Source organism: Metopolophium dirhodum, chromosome 2 (genome assembly GCF_019925205.1).
Source record: "Metopolophium dirhodum isolate CAU chromosome 2, ASM1992520v1, whole genome shotgun sequence".
Classification (NCBI taxonomy): domain Eukaryota; kingdom Metazoa; phylum Arthropoda; class Insecta; order Hemiptera; family Aphididae; genus Metopolophium; species Metopolophium dirhodum.
In genome coordinates, this window is record NC_083561.1 from 5,813,175 (window position 1) to 5,833,976 (window position 20,802).

Below are 20,802 nucleotides of genomic sequence, written 5' to 3' on the forward strand. Positions count from 1 at the left end.
GTAAACACATTTTGCATGGTTTTATATTTTTGTACAGTATTGCAGGTTGACGTTGGTGTTAACATAAAGTATGCAAATATGGTGATTTGGTTACTAACATTAGTGTAACTAAGGGTGGAAGGGTTGCTTAGCCCAGGGTGGCCGCAGAAATATAAACTGGGGAGGGGCCAAAGTCAAAAATCTGATAATACAGTACGTCATAATGTTTTTGTTTTGTTTTTACAAGTGAAATCAATTAATATTAACTAAAATAGCGGCGGGGGCCATGCCCCCTTGGCACCCCCCTGCGGACGCCAATGGCTTTGCCCCTCGTGGTTAATATTCAAATCCTAGCATAAAAAAAACTGTCATAATGAGTTCAATGTGTAAAATAATTAATAATTATAGATGTACCTATACAATATAATAATATTGTGGGTGTACCAAGCACGAGTTTATGTAGGTATAAGAAGAATATTAAAGCATAGGTAGCTACATCAACATCATGTTGAGTTGACCCGAAACAGAATGAGTGATCTGTCTATAATAAATATAGAAATAAAATTATCTAATAAGATTATCGATAATGATATTTTATAAACATTTGCATCTAAATATAGGCATTTACGGTATACAGTTATAAAATATATATTATACTTGTTTTATTGTTTACATTTTATTTTTAATGACGAAGGGGACGGCGCATTTGCTTTGTGGTTTATTTTGAACTTTGGATTTCTAGGACTCTAGCTCCTGTAACTATTAAATCCTAATAACGCCCATGGTTACTAGCCTATAAAACGTACATTAAAACATTTCTAATCAGATGCTGTTGATAGTTTAACATATTTTTTTTTATTGAACTAAAACACGCTAAAATTATTAATAATTTGGTATATTTTATTTTTGAAACTATTGATATCATGTTGCATATTTAAGTATTATGTAATATCCTTCCTATTACATTATGTATACTACTATATTATGACATTATGTTCCTACATTCTTAGAGGTATTTAAAAAAATCGAACATAAGGAACACCGTCTAGTGTCTACCAACTCAAATAAAACTATTAGGTAATTATTTCAATAGTCGATGTCATAAACATAATAGTATGTAGGTTTGACATTTTTACAAAATAATAACTCTAATAAAAACATAAAAATACATAATTTACATTTACTTAATCTTCTAAATTCTAGGGTGGAATTATAGTAAAAGTGTACTAATGTACCTAATTTAATTAAAATTAATATGTTTACGATGAGTATTTCATAGGACTATTATAATCCTGTACAGTTATAAATTACTATTATACATGATTACCTATGTATAAATTTTAAATACAATATCCAATTCCTGCTAAACACATTCTATAGCCGTTCTAGCTATTTGACTATTTGAGGACATCCTTGCCCAAAGTAGATTATTAAATCACATCGAACACATTTGCGATTGAATTACGTATTAATGGCATTGATTAATAATGCATGATTGAATTTTAACTGAAAAATATATTGATATAATATTATGATCATACTATTATAGACGTGTTGAAGTACCTAGTATTTTATCAATCAATAAATACTATAGTATAGGACAATAGTACTATAGTAGGTATATCTTATATGTGTATCATATATATGCGCAAACATGGGAGAGATTTAGAGGAAAAATACCAAACATTTCATAAATGTTGTTTTAAGATATATTAATATTATTTTAGCTAATATTTACAATAATATTCTTAAAGTAGTGCTTTAGCCCCCCTCCCCCAAAATCTCAAACGCTATTTGTGCCTATGATGTGTACCCATCTATTTATTCTGTATATTAAATACACATTTCGTTTTAATTTATTTCTGGTTCTGTTGTCCCAGATAATAAAATAAAATACAATAAAAATACAAATTTAATATGTCTTATAAAATATATATTTTTACTATTTTATATAGGTACCTATTAAACATCATGATTTTACAACTATAGATCGTGTGATTTATGAACTAACTAAGCAATTTAAATAAGAATAATATATATATGTAGGTACTAACAGGAAGTCGTTGTTTGGAAACACCTGTTTTACATTAGCGATTGATGATTAAAAAACGAATAAAAACCTATTGTACATAATTATAAAAATGAATATTGTTAATTGAATTTTTATTTTCTACAGGTGTTCACGAGCTACCAAAGACCGATTATGCGGACGACGCTTCGTCGGACTCTCGTTCGTCCAGCGGCCAGTCAATATCTCCGGTCCGGTGTTGGCCAGCTATGGCAGGTCTACCCACCATCATGAACAATAACAACAATAACAACATCAATAATAATAACAATAACAACAAGACTTCCTCGTTGCGGTCACCCAGCTACGACCCAAAGGTAACTCTATTGCCCGGGCTACCGGACAACTCAGCCGATATATGATATATTTATCATTATTCACTTATTAGTTAGACTACAATATTTATTATTTATCATCATCCACTGCCCAAACTTCAACGAAGCCAGAAAAGATCTCAACATCCCAGACAACCTGTACGAAGCAATTGGTCCATTTTCAAACTTTCATAGCATAATTTTATTTTTAAAAAAAATTGAATTGTACAATAACATATAATATTTAATGTAGAAATTAACACCTGTAAGCTAATAACCTATGTAGTTGATACTTAACCAATAATAAAAAAAAAAAAAAAAAAATATTTATTATTATCACGTGATGGTGATATAATAAAATACCTGTACACATTCAGGGAGTCTGTCTTAATACATGCGTGTCGTCTTCAAAATTAACAGGTGAACACGGAATCCAAGCCGCCGTACTCGTTTTCGTGTCTGATCTTCATGGCCATCGAGGACTCGCCCATCAAAGCGCTGCCGGTCAAAGACATCTACGGATGGATTGTTGACCATTTCCCGTACTACAAGAACGCGCCCACCGGCTGGAAGAACAGCGTTCGGCACAACCTTTCGCTGAATAAGTGTTTCAGAAAAGTGGAAAAAGCTCCCGTAAGCCTATTTTGTTCCTAAGTTGCAATGCCCCGCCGCCAAGAGCAGATAGTTCTGTTGCAGTCTTGATTAAGTAGATTATAATATGCTACTTAGTAACTCGGCTTTCTTGATTTTTTTTAGTATGTACTATGAATACTAGCTGTATTACAATTTAGAGAGCCACGTTTATACTATTATTATAATTCATAGTACTTTTTAATTGGATAAAAAAATAAAAGTTTTTTTCGATTTTTACGTTTCTCTAAAATAATCCATATTAATGCGTTGATTTATGTTAACATTTTAAAATTCGAATGAATTATTTCCATTGGACATCTAATTAGAGGTAATGGTGTATTTTCTTATTTTTCAACAAGTGGTGGGAGTGGATTTGATGTAGTGGCGGAGGGCTATAATTATGTAGGAGTATAGATAAAAACCATTATATGTTCCAAGATTCGTATGACCAGCTATTGCTCATATAGTAAGATAATATGTTGGGGACTGGTTTCTGGTACTTTGATGGTTGTGGAGGAGTCTACTGTTTGGGCGTAATTTTTAAACTCAATTACTTTTATATTCTATAGGTATCTATGATAATATATTGTGGGATTATGATAATGTTGGAATAGAAAAGAATATATGATTATTTTGGTTCTAAGTACCCATATCTAAGTCAACTGCGTTCTTGGTATTTCACTATTTCTTACTGCCCAGTTTGAGTTATAGGTACTGTCCGTTAGAATTAGACTTATTATATTATTTAATATTTATTCATACAGTTATTATATAAATTAAATATAAATAATGGCTGTGGCGTTATCTCTTTGGCGGTAGAGCAGGTGTGGCGAATATTATAATAATAATAACAACAACAACAATGGCTTAATTTGTCTTTATGCTCTCCCCACAGAACTTGGGCAAAGGTTCCCTTTGGATGGTCGAACCCTCGTACCGGCCGTGTCTAATCCAAGCGTTGCAAAAGACCCCGTACACTAAGGGGTACAGCAAAAAGTCGACGGTGAACACGAGTCTGACGGTTCGGGGCGAGACCATGGAGGCGGTCAAGGACGAACGGAGCGAGGACGAGATGTCCACGGTGAGTGACGTGGACGCCGCGACCGCAATGTTGGTGCTAAAGCACGGTCCGCACGTGCGCATCGTGCACAACAGAGGTTAGTTGGACAAAACCGTACCATTATTGTAATAATGACAACAATCGTAAAATAATATCATAATGCCCAGCCTATTAAAGGTATCGTCAGTGGCGTACACGGGGCGGGAGCTAAGGAGAAGTTACATTGATCACGTTAAAATATACATTTTTTTTTTAACTATTCAGCATTGACAGTTGAATAATTATTATGCATTATATAATAAATTATAATTCAATATTGAGCACAGTTTGCTCAATTGGCCACTAATAATCATGCGTGTTATTCACCTATACTATTAGATAAACATAATAACATCATCGCGCATATATTATTAAATATGACTATGTGATGGTAGCTTATCGTTAACAAGATGAATATAGATATATCCACCATTCCACCTTGATCGTTATAATTGTCTATAAATTGCATTACTTATCAACATAAATCCCCCAAGATGTTTTTCCATTATATTCCGCTCATCTAAACTTAAAATACCTACTTGTAAGTTGCGACTTTAATTACTTATACTCGTTCAGAATTTTATTTGTATACATCGCGAGAAATACTCTGAAAAATATTCAGCTTTGAAATATTAAATTAAAAACGTATTTTAAATTATCATTGAAATAAATTATGATAATAAGGAATCTGAATAGTAAAAATAATAATTTAATGGAATCAGTTCTATATTATAATTTATAATATAGTCTACGAACGCCGTAGACCTCTATACGGAAATGAAATCCGTTATAACAATGTGATATCTATATGGCTATATGTGGCTATAATAATTATAAATTTATAATATTATATCATTTGCAATGGCTGCATTTAAAAATAATATGGGCAAGAGCGCCCGCAGGGGGGGGCAAAGCGGCCATTGCCCCCTGGGAATTTTTAACTGCATATACCTATACAACCTACTTGTATTTTAATATCACTATGAATAATATTATATTATGACTTATAAGTAATTTTCATCTTGTCGCGGGTGGGATTTTATCCTGCGGACGCGCTTGATGGCAGTGGCAGATACTTTATAGGTACTCTCGATCGATTCGTGGTGACGATAACACGATGTGATTAGTATAATATTATTGTATTGCTATTATGTTAAATTCGGTCATTAACTCGCTATAATAATAATGTAGGCAGGAAAGAGCTTTTCTTTTTTTTTTTACTTTGAGACGTGCAAGCAATTTTAATGGGTCTATTAATTTCAGATTGGCAGCTGACTCAAACAAAACCTGACACGGATCCAGAACTAGCCGGGGTACGTAAATGTCTACATTGAATAATTTTCGGTAACATTATTTGATTACCTTGGCTTTTATTTTTACGTTTCCCCGCACACACTCGTTCGTTCCGCCGTCACGCGTCTGTCAGAACACGGCGTTTGTAAGTTTATTAATAAACGTTGATGGAACTGCGTAAACAAGAGCCAAAATATTTAGTATAGATACTTTTGTAGTTGGTATTATGTATATAAATGCAGAATGTCGACGATGCTACGTAATAACGAATACCTACCTACGTACTCGACGAACAATACCGAATGCATAATTACACTTCGTTAAATTTCCAAACAATTTTATATTATTTTCTTGAAACTAAACGCTTATACGTGTTGAATTTCTCAAGAACCTTATGATATTATTTTATGCAATATGTGTTGGTATTCGAGGCAAATAATAAAGTATTGGAACAACCGGCTATACCGATTACCGAGACATACCCACGTATACCTTCAAATAAACTCTAAACGTATACCTAAAACCACGGACCAAGATAAACGAACGGACTGGAAACGAGTAGCTCATCGGCCGTGGCCTCGAAAGTATACGTACAAGAGGCAAACGCGTGGGGTCGCAATGATTACTGAGAGTTTGCAACGCCATCTGTATAAAACACGGACCGACATACAAGATGTGACGCCAACCAGACCACCGGTAGCGCTGAAAACATTCAATGAACGGTGTCGACGATAACAGAGAAACCTTTTGCGGGGCCCGTCCCCCGTCACCCGCCCACCGTGTCGTTTCCAGTCCATTTATATGATATCTCGGTTTTCCGTGTTTGCAACCAATTAATACCAATGAATTAAAATTAATTCGTTTACGAATGTCAGAACGTTGAAGTAAATGATGTTTTGTGATTTTGAATTTGCAATTGTATAATATTATATTTGCATCACATGGCGCCGCGACGCACCGACAGTGTTGGGGATGATACTTTTTTGGCAATTAAATTAGTCACCTTTACATACTGAAATTAAATTATTTGATTAGTTACCTACTTTTTATGTTTATGTTAAAAAATATCACTTGGCGTTAGCTTAATATTTATATTTTCAATACATTAACTCACTAAAGTGATCACGATCAACAATATGAAATTGTATATAAATAAAATGTTTGCTTAAGAACCAAAGTAGACAAAAATAATTGTTTAACACATATTTTTTTATTTTTTGAATGGCAATGTATTTTCCAAATTAATAAACTAATTTTAAATTAGTATCTACTTATTAAAAATTAAACTTTTTTGGTCAAACAGCTATTATAAAAATGTTACTGTTGTCTGTCAGAAATTCGTACTTATCTATATAATATGATTACATATATTATCAATTAATTGGTCCTATAAATATAGATCTATTAAAAAAATAAAGTAACGAGTAATTTTACTACATTACGTAGAATTACTTAAAATAAGATGTGATTAAATTACCATCAAATTACTTAAAAGGTAATTTTGTTACAGTAACTTGTAACTTAAGTGGTTGCTCCTAAAGTCTCAACACTGCGTATATAGTAATCCCTAAAAATGAATACTTCATAATTTACAATAACGATTAGCTAACGTTGAATGTTGATGGTGTAATTAATTTTTGTTTTTTTAACGCTAACAAAGGGACGTGTTACATCAGCATATTTTACTGTGTTTACCTATTTTGTGCTAAAAATCATATTATGCGTAGCGTAATACAAAAAAGAAAGGGAAAAATTCATTTTTTGGTATACTTACTAACTGACCATCACAATATTTTGTTATTTTCAAAAATTTACTTTTTAGAAAATTCAAGTTTCTTAATAATTTTATATACAACGGTTTGGTATACAGTATTCACAAAAAACTATCTCGGCTAGTTGAATTCTAGTCTGAATACAAAATGTCAGACTATATTACTATATTAGTATTACACGATTGTTATTTCTTAAACTTTTATAATATAGTAATTAGTAATAGTTAATCTAAAACCAAATTTGAAAAGATATTTATGAGGCATTAGGTATATACGAACCCGTGGTATATAAATTGAAGAAACTACGAATTAAGTGGGTACAAACAAAAGATACTAAATACAAGCAGTGTATAGGTATCGGCTTTATTAGCACTAATTGCCTAGCTATAGATTCAATAATTAATAACCTTCATGACCAAGAGTATTTTGGAAACATAGGTAGGTAGATAGGTGTTGAGATATTGATAGGAACTACTGTTAAAAATGATTTATAATTTTGTAAGTTAAAACACTCTTCATAATAGGATAGTTAATTTCGATAATATTGGGCGTACGGAATTATTAAGGGGACATAATAGTGACATATTTTGTTGTACCTATCCGTCTTACAAGTGCGTAGTATATCAAATTTTACGCTCAGCAGATCACGTTTATTTCCGTTAGATTAAAAATTGGAGTAAATTGACCTCTTATAAAATGTAAAGGTAAGATCATTATCGAGGTAATGCCGTAGGCTTTTTATTATATATTAATTTTAAAGTGAGTTATGAGTATTTTAAAACGTACAAACAATTTACTATTTTAAAATGTTCCTAACTCGCATTAAAATAAAACTATGACATTGCCCAGATAATAATCTTATCTTTAAATTTTATAAGAGGTCAATTCACTCTAATTCTTAAACTAACGGAGATAAACATGATCTGCTGAGCTTAAAATGTGCCATGTTAAGCACATGTAAGACGGAGACAACAAATGTCACTGTAACGTCCCCTTAACATGGTTGTGTTTAAAATACAATATTTCACTAAGATTAATCAGTTTACTAACTCAACATTCTGCTGTCTAACACGCTAAATAAAATATATGTACCTACTGCCTACCTATCGGCTATCAATCTACTGACATACGTATTTTCCACCATAAAAAAAAAGCTTTCAATAATATTACAGTCTGTATACAGTCTACAGATAATGCATAATATAATATTAGGCATATAGCATAATAATAATATTATAATAATATATTGATGAATTAATAATTAACTCGTTGATGTTTTTCAGCTATATCCAATTGTTACGATATGCCCAAGCGAGGATCATACCTACGACAACTGCTTCAAAATGGACAGGTACTTCAAATGCTACTTCATTTTATTCAACTTGCTGATAGTATCTACATATATATATATATTATTGTTTATTTAATATTTTCTACGTCGCGGTCGGTATGAAATTTTAAACCTATGCCGGTATACCGAAATAAACGTATACCACACGGTCCTCCACACCCACATGTGTATGTGTTGTCTTCGTCTTAGGTACTTTTAGCGTACCTATACCTATGTTACTTTTTATATCATGCGTTTAGCAAAACCAGTTTTGTGTTGTTTAAAATGTTACACCTTTAATATAACAGTGAATTGATCTGCTATACCAAACTCAAATATAAACACATTATCTGTGTTTGTTGTTTGTATGCTGGCTTTTACGATATTACCAATTTTGAGCGAGTTATATGTGTATAGGTACCGACTATGTGAAATATTACAATTTAAAAATGATCATTTAAAATCACTCACTTAAAATATCGTAAAAAATCCAACGTAATCTTACCTACTTCGAGTTCGATGATAAGTCAATCCACTTTTATACCTGTTAAAAAGATAACAACACAGAATTGGTTTTACTGAACCCTAATATTCCATGTTTTACACGTCTTGTACGTTTGTGATGACGATGACAACATAATATTATGTGGGTGTGGCGGGCGATATTTCCATAACTAATTTCTATAATTATTTGTATTAGGTTTAATCAACATTAAGGTTGTTCTATAAACATTTTTTTTCTGTATTTACATTAACTACAATTTTTCAATTTTTGTACACACAAAGAGTTCCGACGTACCTAACATTATTATATCGTATAATCAATAACTTAATATCGCCATAATAATATATTATATTCCATATTGTTCATCTACAGTCTACACACTACGACTATACACAATTCCAGTCGACCCCACGGCGTGTTAAATAAAAATAACATACATAAACTTACGAATAAGTATCTAATAACTAATAATTTGTCGTTTTTCGATACAACCGTATGATATCTACCAGGGTTCCCGAGTGGAACTCAAAAAAACGGTTAAAGAACATTATTGTTGTTCATAAACCAAAATATAATGGAACGAAACCAATTGTTTAATTTAGTTTATTGGTACTTCATATGAAATAACGTTATTAACTATTAAGTTTACAGAACTTTTTCACGAAAAACGTTATAATCCTAAAAGTTCTTTAAATAATTGACATGAAGAGCGTCATAATACCTATTAAGTTCTTTGAAAAATTACAAGAAAAACGTTGTAACCCATTAAGTTCTTTGAACGATTGCACGAAGAACGTAATTATCGAATACGTTCTTCAAACTTTTAACCCATAGAACATCACAAACTAAACCGTTCTTCGAACTTTGAAAATGACGTTATGAATCAAAATTATCTTTTGATTATTTTGGATTTAAAATTATTTAAGAATAATTAATACTTTAATATCAAAATCTAAAACTTGAATTACATCTAGTCCTATCTTTACTAATAACTAAGATAAGGATTAAAAATATACCACAATAGCAACATGTATTCATGTGACTTTGAAAGAACTAAAGAAGCTTCAGCCAAAAAAAATCCAATAGCCGATAGCAATTATTTTTGACATTATACGATGATATTATAATATGTTGATAATATGGGTAATAAGTTATTATGAGTAATAATATAGTAACATAATACATTAATTAATAATAATAATAAATAATAATTTACGAAACATTGAAGAAGATAAACAACGTAAATCGTATAATATTGCAATTATAAGGTACTGAAGTACTTATACGGTATAAAGCTTAACTAATATGAAAGTAGAGGCGTGCGAATAATAAGTTTCAGATCCAAATATATAATCTTAGTTTTAAAACTGTTCATAAATGTATTTGTATTCTATAATTTATTTATGTAGGTATAAATGGCTTAATTTAACAAAATATTATTTTATTTAGCGCCTGCTCTTATTATCTCCGTCTTACATACGTTAACATATAGCAAAATTCAACAATCGGAACATATTACTCTAAAACGTTCTTCTGATTAAATATTCAAGAACGTATAACTTTAAAGCGTTCGAGACCGTATTATTTAAAAACGTTCTTCTGATTAAATTTACAAGAACGAATAACTTAACAACGTTTATTGGGTCTATCATTCAAGAACTCTAAATTTTTTAACGTTTTTCTAGTAAATTATTATTTGATTTATAACCGTTACATCAATAATCGTTTGTTGAACATAACTTGATTAAACGCTTATCGCAAATAAAGTTCAAACACAATTTCTAGAACCGAACCAAAAATTAACGGTTAAGGTCACCCTGATATCTACATTCTACCGTCTTCATAGTTTTTAAATTATAGTGGTAGGTTCAGATTTAATTATTCCCTAAACGAAATAGCTGGTGATCGGGTTTAACAGCCACATTATAACCAAAATAGTTTTCGAGTTGGGACATTTCCCCCCTGTCATCAACGTACCTATAGCGTCTGCAGGTGCGCCTATTGGCAGTTTATCCTATTCCTTTAGTCTCTAACTATAAAACTGTCTAAATATTTTTATAACTATTAACTATTTTTGGTTACAGTCGTTGCATACTTATATAGCCATATAGGAATTAAAAATGTCGAGGCATGTCAAAAAAGTATTCGTGTTTTTTTCAAAATGTATTCAATTGTTATACGCCACCCTGCCCTTCCAATAGGAATTCGATGGGTTGGATTTGTGTTTATAATCGTTTCGTTTGCCGTTTCAGTCTGTGCAAAGAGGACGCGGAAGAACGTCGCAGAATAGTCGAGGGTGCGGACGCATTGTTGAACCTGGCCGGCATCACCACCCGCCGTCTGCGCAAACGTTCTTCGAGCGTCGAGTGCATCGACGCGAAACGAGAGTGCACAGACACCCTGCGACAGATGTACCTGAAGAAGCAGACGACGGACAACAACAACGAGCCCGCGTCGGTCATCATCGAACATCACAAGGACAAATTCAGATAAAACGCACCGCGACCGCGGCGTTTAATGAAATATAGCCTACTCCGTTTAGCATTTTGTTGACTAGTTTATACGTAACACAGATTAAAATAGTTTATTTACTTTATTTATACTTGCAGAAAAGAAAGAACTTCTCCCTCCCGCCAGAAAATTAACTGCTAAAATAATGAGAACACATTATATAATGTTAAATGATTTACATCATGCGGGATAGTTAAAAAAAAAAAAAAAAAAATGTAAAAGGTATTTTTTGAAACGGTGATAGTTTTTTCTCTCGAGTAATATATTATGTATCGTTAATTGAACGTTTTTGTCTTCTTGCTCTTAGGAAGCACTGTGATAGTATTTTTTAAAAAATAAATAAATTTTTAATTGTTTTTTGGTACGACCAAACCATATTGATATTTTCGACAAAAAAATGCCAGGCTGTTCACTATACTTGTTAATATCTTTTTTTTTTGTTAAGTTTATTCTTATGATAAATATATAATTACATAATATATTAATAATATATATTATATATTAATTTTTTTTTTTTAGAACTTCATTTACTCTTGATCATTAGTAACTTATATCAAAATTGTAAAAGAATCAGTCTTAACATGCTTCTATGAAGTATTAGTGTTCAGAGACAATCAACACAATCAATTAATTAATTTATATTACCTACAAGAACTTTAACATAAGAACAAATAACAATAGTACATATTTATAATGAAACTAAAAAAATCAAGTTCTGTTTGGAGAAGTAATAGGCGAGATACCTCCCTGCCTTCAGCGATACCACAATAAAAATAAATTCTGATACCTATATTAAAAATATTTTACAAGTCTTCACGAGATAATAGTCTTTTTGTTTTGTATCTCGCTATTCCAATAGATTTTTTTCTTTATATTTCATAAAAAAAAATGTGTTATGTTTATAAAAGACATTAATATGAAACAATACTTTTATCTTTATGAATATAATATAAAGTTCTATTGTTTTTTTTTTTATGTATTTATTATTGTTTTTTTTTAGTTTAACTTAAATCTATTTATTTTTTAATAAATAAACTCTTCGAAAAAATTACACACCAAAATATATTGTAGGTACTCAATTATTTAAAGCTACAAAAACAAATCTTTTATAAGGAAAACTGTTTTCTTACTATATAGGCCATAGTATTTTTAGAAATTGTGTTGATTCAAGAATATAGTCAATTGTAATTATAATAACATGCTACTTTTTAATAATAAAAAAATATAATGATAATAAAGCAATAAAAACAATATATTATCTAGTAAATGTTGATCTGTTTTTCCTCAATTACACACTTTTTTTTGTTAATGATTAACATTAATGTTATAAATATAAAATACTACCATTGCAATTATTAATATTTATGTTTGAACTGTTCATAAGTATCGAAGAACAATTTTCTGCACATAAACTTTGCTTTTAATTTGTAGCAAAGTAAAAATATACCTGTAAATAAAAAAAAAATCATACCACTATTGTTTTAAATGTTATGAAATTTAGCTGATAATACCAGATAATTTCCTGTGGATGCTATAGATTTCTTCAGGTGGTGGTGCTAGCCGTTGATGTAGAATTACTGGTAATAATGATTGGATACGTTTAGTAGAATTCTGAGACCCAAAATCATATTCCCCATCATACTGAAATACTTCTCCCATAATCATTACCATATCAACATGAGCATCTTCCATTGCCTTAGACTCGTATCCAGTTAAAAACCCCATTTCTTTGGAATAATTCAGGACTAGTTCACGATCGTTGTCTGCTGCTGCCTTAATAATTTTTAAATAATCACTTAAAAATTTTTGATCAAAAGAACGAGTAGCTCCAAAATCCAATAAAATTAACTGAAATTAAAAAAAAATATATAAAGCAATTTAGTTTTTTTAATTTATTATCATATTTGAGAAATTAATAGAATAATTATATTTTGATATCACTAATAAAATTTTTCAGGTGTGACAGAAAAATAACGAGACTTTCTATATATAACGTAAACTATTAAAGTTATCTATAAAACAATTATTGAAATATGATATAGAAACATTTATCTAAAAGTGCTATAACTTATAAGTAATGATGAAATTAGTTCATTTTTTTATACATTATTAACCTTGTTATTAGTGCTAGTTCGACTATACTGCTGAAAAATGTTAGATTTCAAAATCAAACAACGTGTTAACACTGAATTTCTTGTTAAATTAAAAAACTGCCGCGGAATCGTTTCGAATGTGGAGTGAAGTTTATGGTGAAGAATGCTTATCCAGAGCTCCCGTTTTTTGTAGTGTTTCCAACGCTTTCCAAAGCACGAATGAGCAAGTCGAAATTCAAAGCAATGCTCATTGTTTTCTTTGACATTAAGGGAATAATTTTTGTTGAATTGGTTTTGGTTGGTTCCTAGTGGACAGACAGTCAACTAATATTATTATAAATAGGTATTAATTAAATTGAGAGCGTGTTAGTAAGAAGCGACCAGATCTGTGAAAGAATGGCTGGATTCTTCACCAAGACAATGCTCCAGCTAACAGTGCATTTTCAATTTCAAGGGCTGACTGAAAACAATAGGCAACACTGTTTTCAAGAATGGCAGTGACGTATGTAACAGTATGTAGTTGCTGAGGGAAGGTACTTTGAAGGTGATAATCATTAAATTATGAAATTTTAAAAATAAATCACTTCATTAGAAAAGTCTCATTATTTTCTTGTCACACCTCGTAAAATTAATAATATTATGATACTATTTTACCTGTTTAGTTCTTTCATTATAGAAAAAATTGGCCCAATTCGGATCAGTTTGCATGTATGCAAATTCAAAAAGCTCTTTAAGACACAATTGTAACACTAAGAAACACAAATTGTTACGAGTGTCCTGATCCATGTAATCACATTTGTCCAATGGTATCCCCTCAATTAATTCGGATGTAAATATCCGTTTGGTGCTAAGTTCATCTATAATAAAAATATATTTTTAGTGATAAATATATATATATATATACAGCAAATCTTCACTAAGACGGAATCGCTTGGGGCCGTCCAATTTTTCCATCTTAACGGAGTTCTTGAACTTGACGGGGTTCACATTCATTATGTAAATTTGAATCAATATTAAATAAATTGTCCGTGTTACCAGGGTTTTCGTCTTACAGAGATTCCGTTTTACCGAAGTTTTACTGTATATAAACTTTAACTTTATAAACATAAATATGACATAGACAAGTAAAATATACATGCTTGAAATTTAAATACATTTTTAATTTATAAAATATTTTAAACAGGTAAGTGGTAATTTACAAAAAATATTATGTTATATGACTAACCGATAACTTTTGGTACGTAATAGTCATTATAAGGTTCTAATAACTGTCTGAATTTCCTTGTACATTCTGCCTCTCGAATATAATCTACTTCATTGGACAGTTCTTTGTTTGCTACTTTAACGATGTTATCAATAAACATGCCTTGTGGAAACATATTCCATACTTTCATAACTCCAACCAAATTATCAATATCACTCTTTATGCTATCAGCAACACCAGGATATTGAACTTTGACTGCAACTTTTGTTCCATCTTTAATTGTAGCTTCATGTACTTGACCTATAGATGCGGCCGCAAAAGGTTTCAAGTTGAAAGTTTCGAAGCGTTCTTTCCAATTAGTACCCAATTCTTTAGCCAATACTTTCTAAGTTAAAATAATAAATAAACAATTATAGAAATATATATTTTCTAAAATATAGAAAGTAATATTAAACAAAAAATGAATTACTTCTAATTGCCAAGTTGGCATGAAATCTGCCGATTGACGAACTCTTTCAAATGCTTTCTGCAGCTGTGGACTTAATAAATTGTTGTCTTGAATGCTAAGAATTTGGCCAATTTTTAAAGCAGCACCTAACAATTACAAAAATCAAGCATTACTTGCAATCTATAATAATAATAACAATAATAAATTGTACAGCAAACCTCGAACTTCACATAATGTATTAGCAATACGTTCAGCATTATCCGGAGATATAAATGCACTTTCCATGTAACCACCTTCATCTTTTTTGGTGGAATTGCTCACTCCCAGTGTACGTTTTGTAATTTCTGTAACAGCCCCAATACCTAATCCAGCTGCAAGTCCACCAAATGACATCATTCGACCAATGTGTGAAGTTGGTACAGTTTTCTGTTTTGCAGATCCACTTAACTAAAAATTGTTTTCAGAGTTTAATTTTGAACTCTTATACAATGTCAACAATTTTTAATTACCTGTTGTTTGGGTTTTGTGTTTTTATTAACAGTTGGTTTACGTTTTTCTTTAATTTCATTTTTACTTTTATCGGCTGCACTTTGTTTTGAGTTTTCTTCATTATTACTGTAATATAATTTTTGTCCAATATTATTAGGTTTAAGAGGAACAATAACCAAGTCTCTAGTGCAATTTCCATAGAAACAATGTTTTTTCAATACATCACTAGGAACCTTAAATGGTCCGCTTAGTGCTTGACCTTCATTAGGAAATTGATCAAAAGGTACAATATCTATTGGATTAGTTGGTATAGTTTCTGCAGACTGATTATTTTGCTGGACTATAAACAAATATAGAATTAGAAATGTTTATTAGAACTCTAGTATTAATAACTTACGTGTCATTATGATAACATTTCGCAGACCTTCAAATACCATAGCCGATCTTTCAGAGACTTCTTTTGTGATGTTTTCTGGCTATAGGAGAAAAATAATTATGAATATGAATAAAAATCTTTTGTTGTAAAACATAGTAATGATCAAAAATAATATTTGTTAGTTACTCAACATAAATTTAGCATATTAAAGTACTTCAACTAGAGGCGTCTGGAGCCAATAATTTGAAAGTTAACAATAGACGAAAATGTTAACTATGTAAAAAAAATATTATGGAATATACAAAGCATTAATCAACTTGGATAGAAACAGTAGATAATAATTTTATTAAAACATTCAATAATCTATTGTCAATACCAACAAAAATAATTATTCAAAAACAAAATTTATGCAGTTTAATGACAGAAATATTAATTATTTAAATAAACTAAATATTATGTTATGCACACAATTTTTTTTCCAATCATTCCTATTAACTTTCTTTTGACTCATTTCATTAAAATATTCTTTAATTTCTATCAAGATCATGTCATTTGTTATATGTAACCATAATATAATTTTCTAAGAACGTTTACAAGGTGTGGTATAAGTGGGGGAGTTGCATCCTCCCAGACTTTTTCCAATACAGAGTTTCTGGTTAGTGAGCATAAAAATAATATAATATTACAATTTATGACACAAATAGTATCCAAATCAATATTAAATTTAAAAATATTGTTTTCTACACAACAGACAGTTGAAAATGTATAGATATAGGTATAGTTCAATAATAAACCATCAAATTGAATTTAAATCATTTACAGTTGAAGCCGCTTATTAGGAACACGGATAATTAATTATACGTTACACCTTGGTCCAAAAGTGTTCCTGATATGGCTTCTACTGTAGTTATTTTATTTTACTTTATGTATATGGATAACGTATATACATTTATTTGAACAAATTATAATATAAAAAAGTATAATGGAAAATCATTTCCCTTCAAAAAACTGCAGCGGACGCCTTGCTCTTTTCAATTATCCTTAGCTATACTATAGAAGAAATAAATAACTTGATTATCTTCCCTTGGATATTTTTCTCTTGAAATTCGACCTTTTTTCCAATACCTGTACAATATTATACAGTCCAAAATTTAAAAATTCTTTTCTTTTTATCAAACCTGATTCTTGTTTTCTAATAACTCGATAGCAATCTATGATATTTTGAAAAATTATAACATAATATAAATAGTTGCTCAGGAATATACTGCTTAATATGCTTTACTTGAGTTTCATTTTAAATCAACATCCCTTAACTTAAATTAAATTGTAATTCTATGATTTTTAACTTAACTATTTTGTTTTCTCGGCTACTTTTTATGGAATTACAAGAACATCTCATAACAATGTTGGTGTATGCCATACATTAATTTCATTAAAGTATTATATTTGAGTTTATATTATTACTCAAAATACCAAATAAGTTTAGAGCAGTAGTTTTGAAAGCACAAGCTATGCTGATGGCTTAGGGAAAAGCAGAATCAATATTCTGTGTGATCGACAAAATGGGAATGTTCATCAAATATGATTTTTTGTAATTGGTCCACAATATATCTATATGACCTAGGTGTAACACATAAAACTAAACTATAACTTTTTAATGTTTTCCTATAACATTTATATTTTTGACCAATTTAATATATGCCATAGGCACAATCAATGAAATTTGGGTTTAGATCATAAAATATTATTTGATATGAATTTGTTAAAATGTCCAATAGGCACTAGTTACTATTGCATTGCATTACTTTTAATTTAGCCGCTCCAATCCTGTCAGCAAATTGAATTGTCGCATCTTTAAATGCAGCTGTAATGCTACAGTTTTTCATGTTCCTCTTGCAATTGTGTTCGTTGGCCTTAACAATTTCTTCCAACACCATTTGTACACCTCTCAGCACCCTCGTAGCATCTGTACCTCTTGAAGCCGACATTGTTTAAAGATTTGTGACTACCTATTGTGCAATAGTGTTTAGTGTCTTCAACCGTATATATATATATATATATTATAATTATATAAATAATATCAAATGTTGACTCATCAGTATTTCAATAAGTGGATTCGACTTTACTTACGTTTATGTATCGTTAAATGTTCATATCTAATACAATTTACAAAGAAAGAAATTCAATTGCCGAGGTAAATGTTGAATGATATTAACTTCAAAGGTACGCTATAATTAATATTACTTAAAATTATATGTAGACAACCTATATAGGTGTTTATCTGCTCTATGCTACCAACTATAATCACTTTCTCAGATATCAAAACAGCAGGCTATAGTTTCATTTTGATAAATCTTATCAATGTAGGTATTATTTATTTTTCAGCTGTGCAAAAAGTGTTACCACAGATTTGTTATTATTTGTTATTTGAATGAAACTAGGAAAATAAAATCCCAGAAAAAAAGTGAATGATTTATTTACAGTAGTTCATAGTTATTTATTAAATTAGTTCATTGTAATAATAATAATAATAGTATACCTGATAAAAAAATAAAGTCAATCTATATAATATATAAAAAAACAAATACCACTCACTCTCACACCCACTGATCGCTGCATCTCAAAAACTACAAAATGTATGAGCTAAAAATTTTGAATAGTGTTTTCTCTAATGATCTAGATGTAGAATAAGAAAAGATTTTCTGAAATTTGTATTAAAAAGAGGTGCACAAACAATGATTTTGAAATCCACGATGGAAATTGGTAATTTCTTTTTGTCTATAAATAGTTGCCATTGGTTATAGATTATAATTATTGTAAATTATAATAGTAGCAGTGAGGGGGGTGGGGGTGGGGGTTGTTTTCATTATTTATAACCAACCTTTTATAATTTTATATATTGTATAATTCAATTTTGTTCTATTTTTTTTTGCTAAGAACAAATAATCAACTATTGTAAAATTCTACAGAATGTCAGAGTGTTTTAAATGACATGACTATATTATTATCTAGACTCATATTATCTAAAAACTAGGATATTGTTATTATTAATATTTAGTTGTTTACACAAAATATACGGGAAAATATTTGTTTAATTTCTTTTATACATAGTTAAATATTATCCGTAAGGATAGTTGAAACTTGAAATGTCAATTCAATGATTATAAGTAAATTGTGTAATTTTATTATTCTAGAGTCGTCTCTTAGGCCTTAGCTACTATGGCTGTTCACAGTGCCGCATTAAGCCAAATTGCCGCCCCGGGGCAATATAAAATTTGCCGCCTATATATATTTTAAAAAAATATCATATGATTTTCACCTCTCTTTTTTCGCTATCATAAACACTGTGAGTTGATCTCGTGTTGTTAAATCAGGAGTCGAGTCTACTATAAGTGAAAAATATTTAAATAATTTTTAGTTTTTTTTTTCTATAAATATCAATACAATTTTATCTGTTGAGTAAAAAATCTTGAAAATTTAATAGAAGTCTCCTAGGTTATTGTTTCAAAGGCAGAAGAAAAAAATTAAAAATCTTTAGTCACAGTTTTTATTTATAAGCATTTAAAGTTCAAATTTTGACAAAATACGGAAAAATCAAGAAAATTAGCAAATTATTTTGAGTTGAGAATTCATAAAAATTTTTCTTTTTAAATCTAAGATTTGAAAATGTAATATAAGATTACTCATAAGTTTGTCTACCTTTATCAAAAAAAAAATGTCTACAAGAAACTTAAATTAAATTTTTATGAGCGTCTGAAATTTATATTTTTACAACATTTGATATTTTCTCGATTTCTCATGTAACAATTTTCTTATTTTATTGTAATTAAAAAACGAATGACTGTAGATACTTGAAAAATTCATTAAATGTTTATATTAGCATTTTCTATACACCATAAAATTTTAAAAATATTTTGACTCTTTTTGAGCTGTTTACGGACATTGTCAGTTTTCAATTTTTTTAGTTTTTTTTTCTATAAATATCAATAAAATTTTATTTGTTGGGTAAAAAAGTGTGAATATTTAATATAAAGCTCCTGATATATAATAGCAGTTGAAAAATATTAAAAATACATAGGCAACATTTTTTTTATAAGCATTTAAAGTTCAAATTTTGACAACATTTATCAAATTTATAATTTATTAACTATTTTGTAGTTAAAAATGTATAAAATGTTTAACTTTTATGGCTAAGGATTGAAAATTTAAAACAAGGCTCCACGTAAATAGGTTATATATAAATTACTTTATTCACAATAATATCATCAAATATACTTGATAATATCATAGGCTGACTGACCGTTTTCGCTCAGAATCGTTTTTCTTATACAATGATATTATATCATTGAATTCAAATTTAACACCATCCATTACAGTGACCCATTTGTAACCTACTGTACAGCAGAGCGACTTCCACTTATCCACCTTTTTTTCTTTTGCTGCTTTTTGGTAAGCTGCACCAATTAATTTAATTCGCTTACCAGACATAGTATAGTATTCAATAACATACATTTAACAAACACAACACTGTTGTCTACCGAAATTGCGTCGAGACTGTCAACAGACGACAGTCGATGATAAGATTACTAAAATGATCGTCAAATACGTATTTTCGCGATTATTATTAGATCATACAGCCCGCATTGCCCGCAACAGCAAACAGGCGACAGCTCTTCGATGTGATTGAG

The 20,802-nt window shown here is 29.9% G+C and overlaps 2 protein-coding genes across 5 annotated transcripts in view; one reads left to right on the forward strand and one right to left on the reverse strand.

The window, feature by feature from the left end:
• LOC132939352 (forkhead box protein N2-like) overlaps positions 1-12,003 on the forward strand; it is a 51,669-nt gene extending 39,666 nt beyond the window's left edge. For all 4 annotated transcript variants that reach the window (XM_061006458.1, XM_061006460.1, XM_061006457.1 and 1 more), the window contains 6 exons: positions 2,156-2,364; positions 2,782-2,994; positions 3,890-4,151; positions 5,357-5,406; positions 8,442-8,509; positions 11,246-12,003. In XM_061006458.1, the coding sequence (XP_060862441.1) occupies positions 2,156-2,364; positions 2,782-2,994; positions 3,890-4,151; positions 5,357-5,406; positions 8,442-8,509; positions 11,246-11,486 (1,043 nt within the window). In that variant the 3' untranslated portion in view covers positions 11,487-12,003. The remainder of the gene's footprint in view (positions 1-2,155; positions 2,365-2,781; positions 2,995-3,889; positions 4,152-5,356; positions 5,407-8,441; positions 8,510-11,245) is intronic.
• A 689-nt stretch (positions 12,004-12,692) lies between these two features.
• On the reverse strand, positions 12,693-18,401 carry LOC132939351 (atypical kinase COQ8B, mitochondrial). The gene is made up of 10 exons (XM_061006456.1): positions 18,245-18,401; positions 17,920-18,123; positions 16,136-16,214; positions 15,759-16,078; positions 15,468-15,696; positions 15,271-15,395; positions 14,823-15,186; positions 14,252-14,454; positions 13,016-13,352; positions 12,693-12,951 (listed from the first exon to the last, which is right to left on the reverse strand). Exons 2-10 carry the CDS (start codon positions 18,100-18,102, stop codon positions 12,860-12,862), a joined length of 1,932 nt encoding a protein of 643 aa, XP_060862439.1. The 5' UTR covers positions 18,103-18,123; positions 18,245-18,401; the 3' UTR covers positions 12,693-12,859.
• Positions 18,402-20,802: the final 2,401 nt, after the last annotated feature.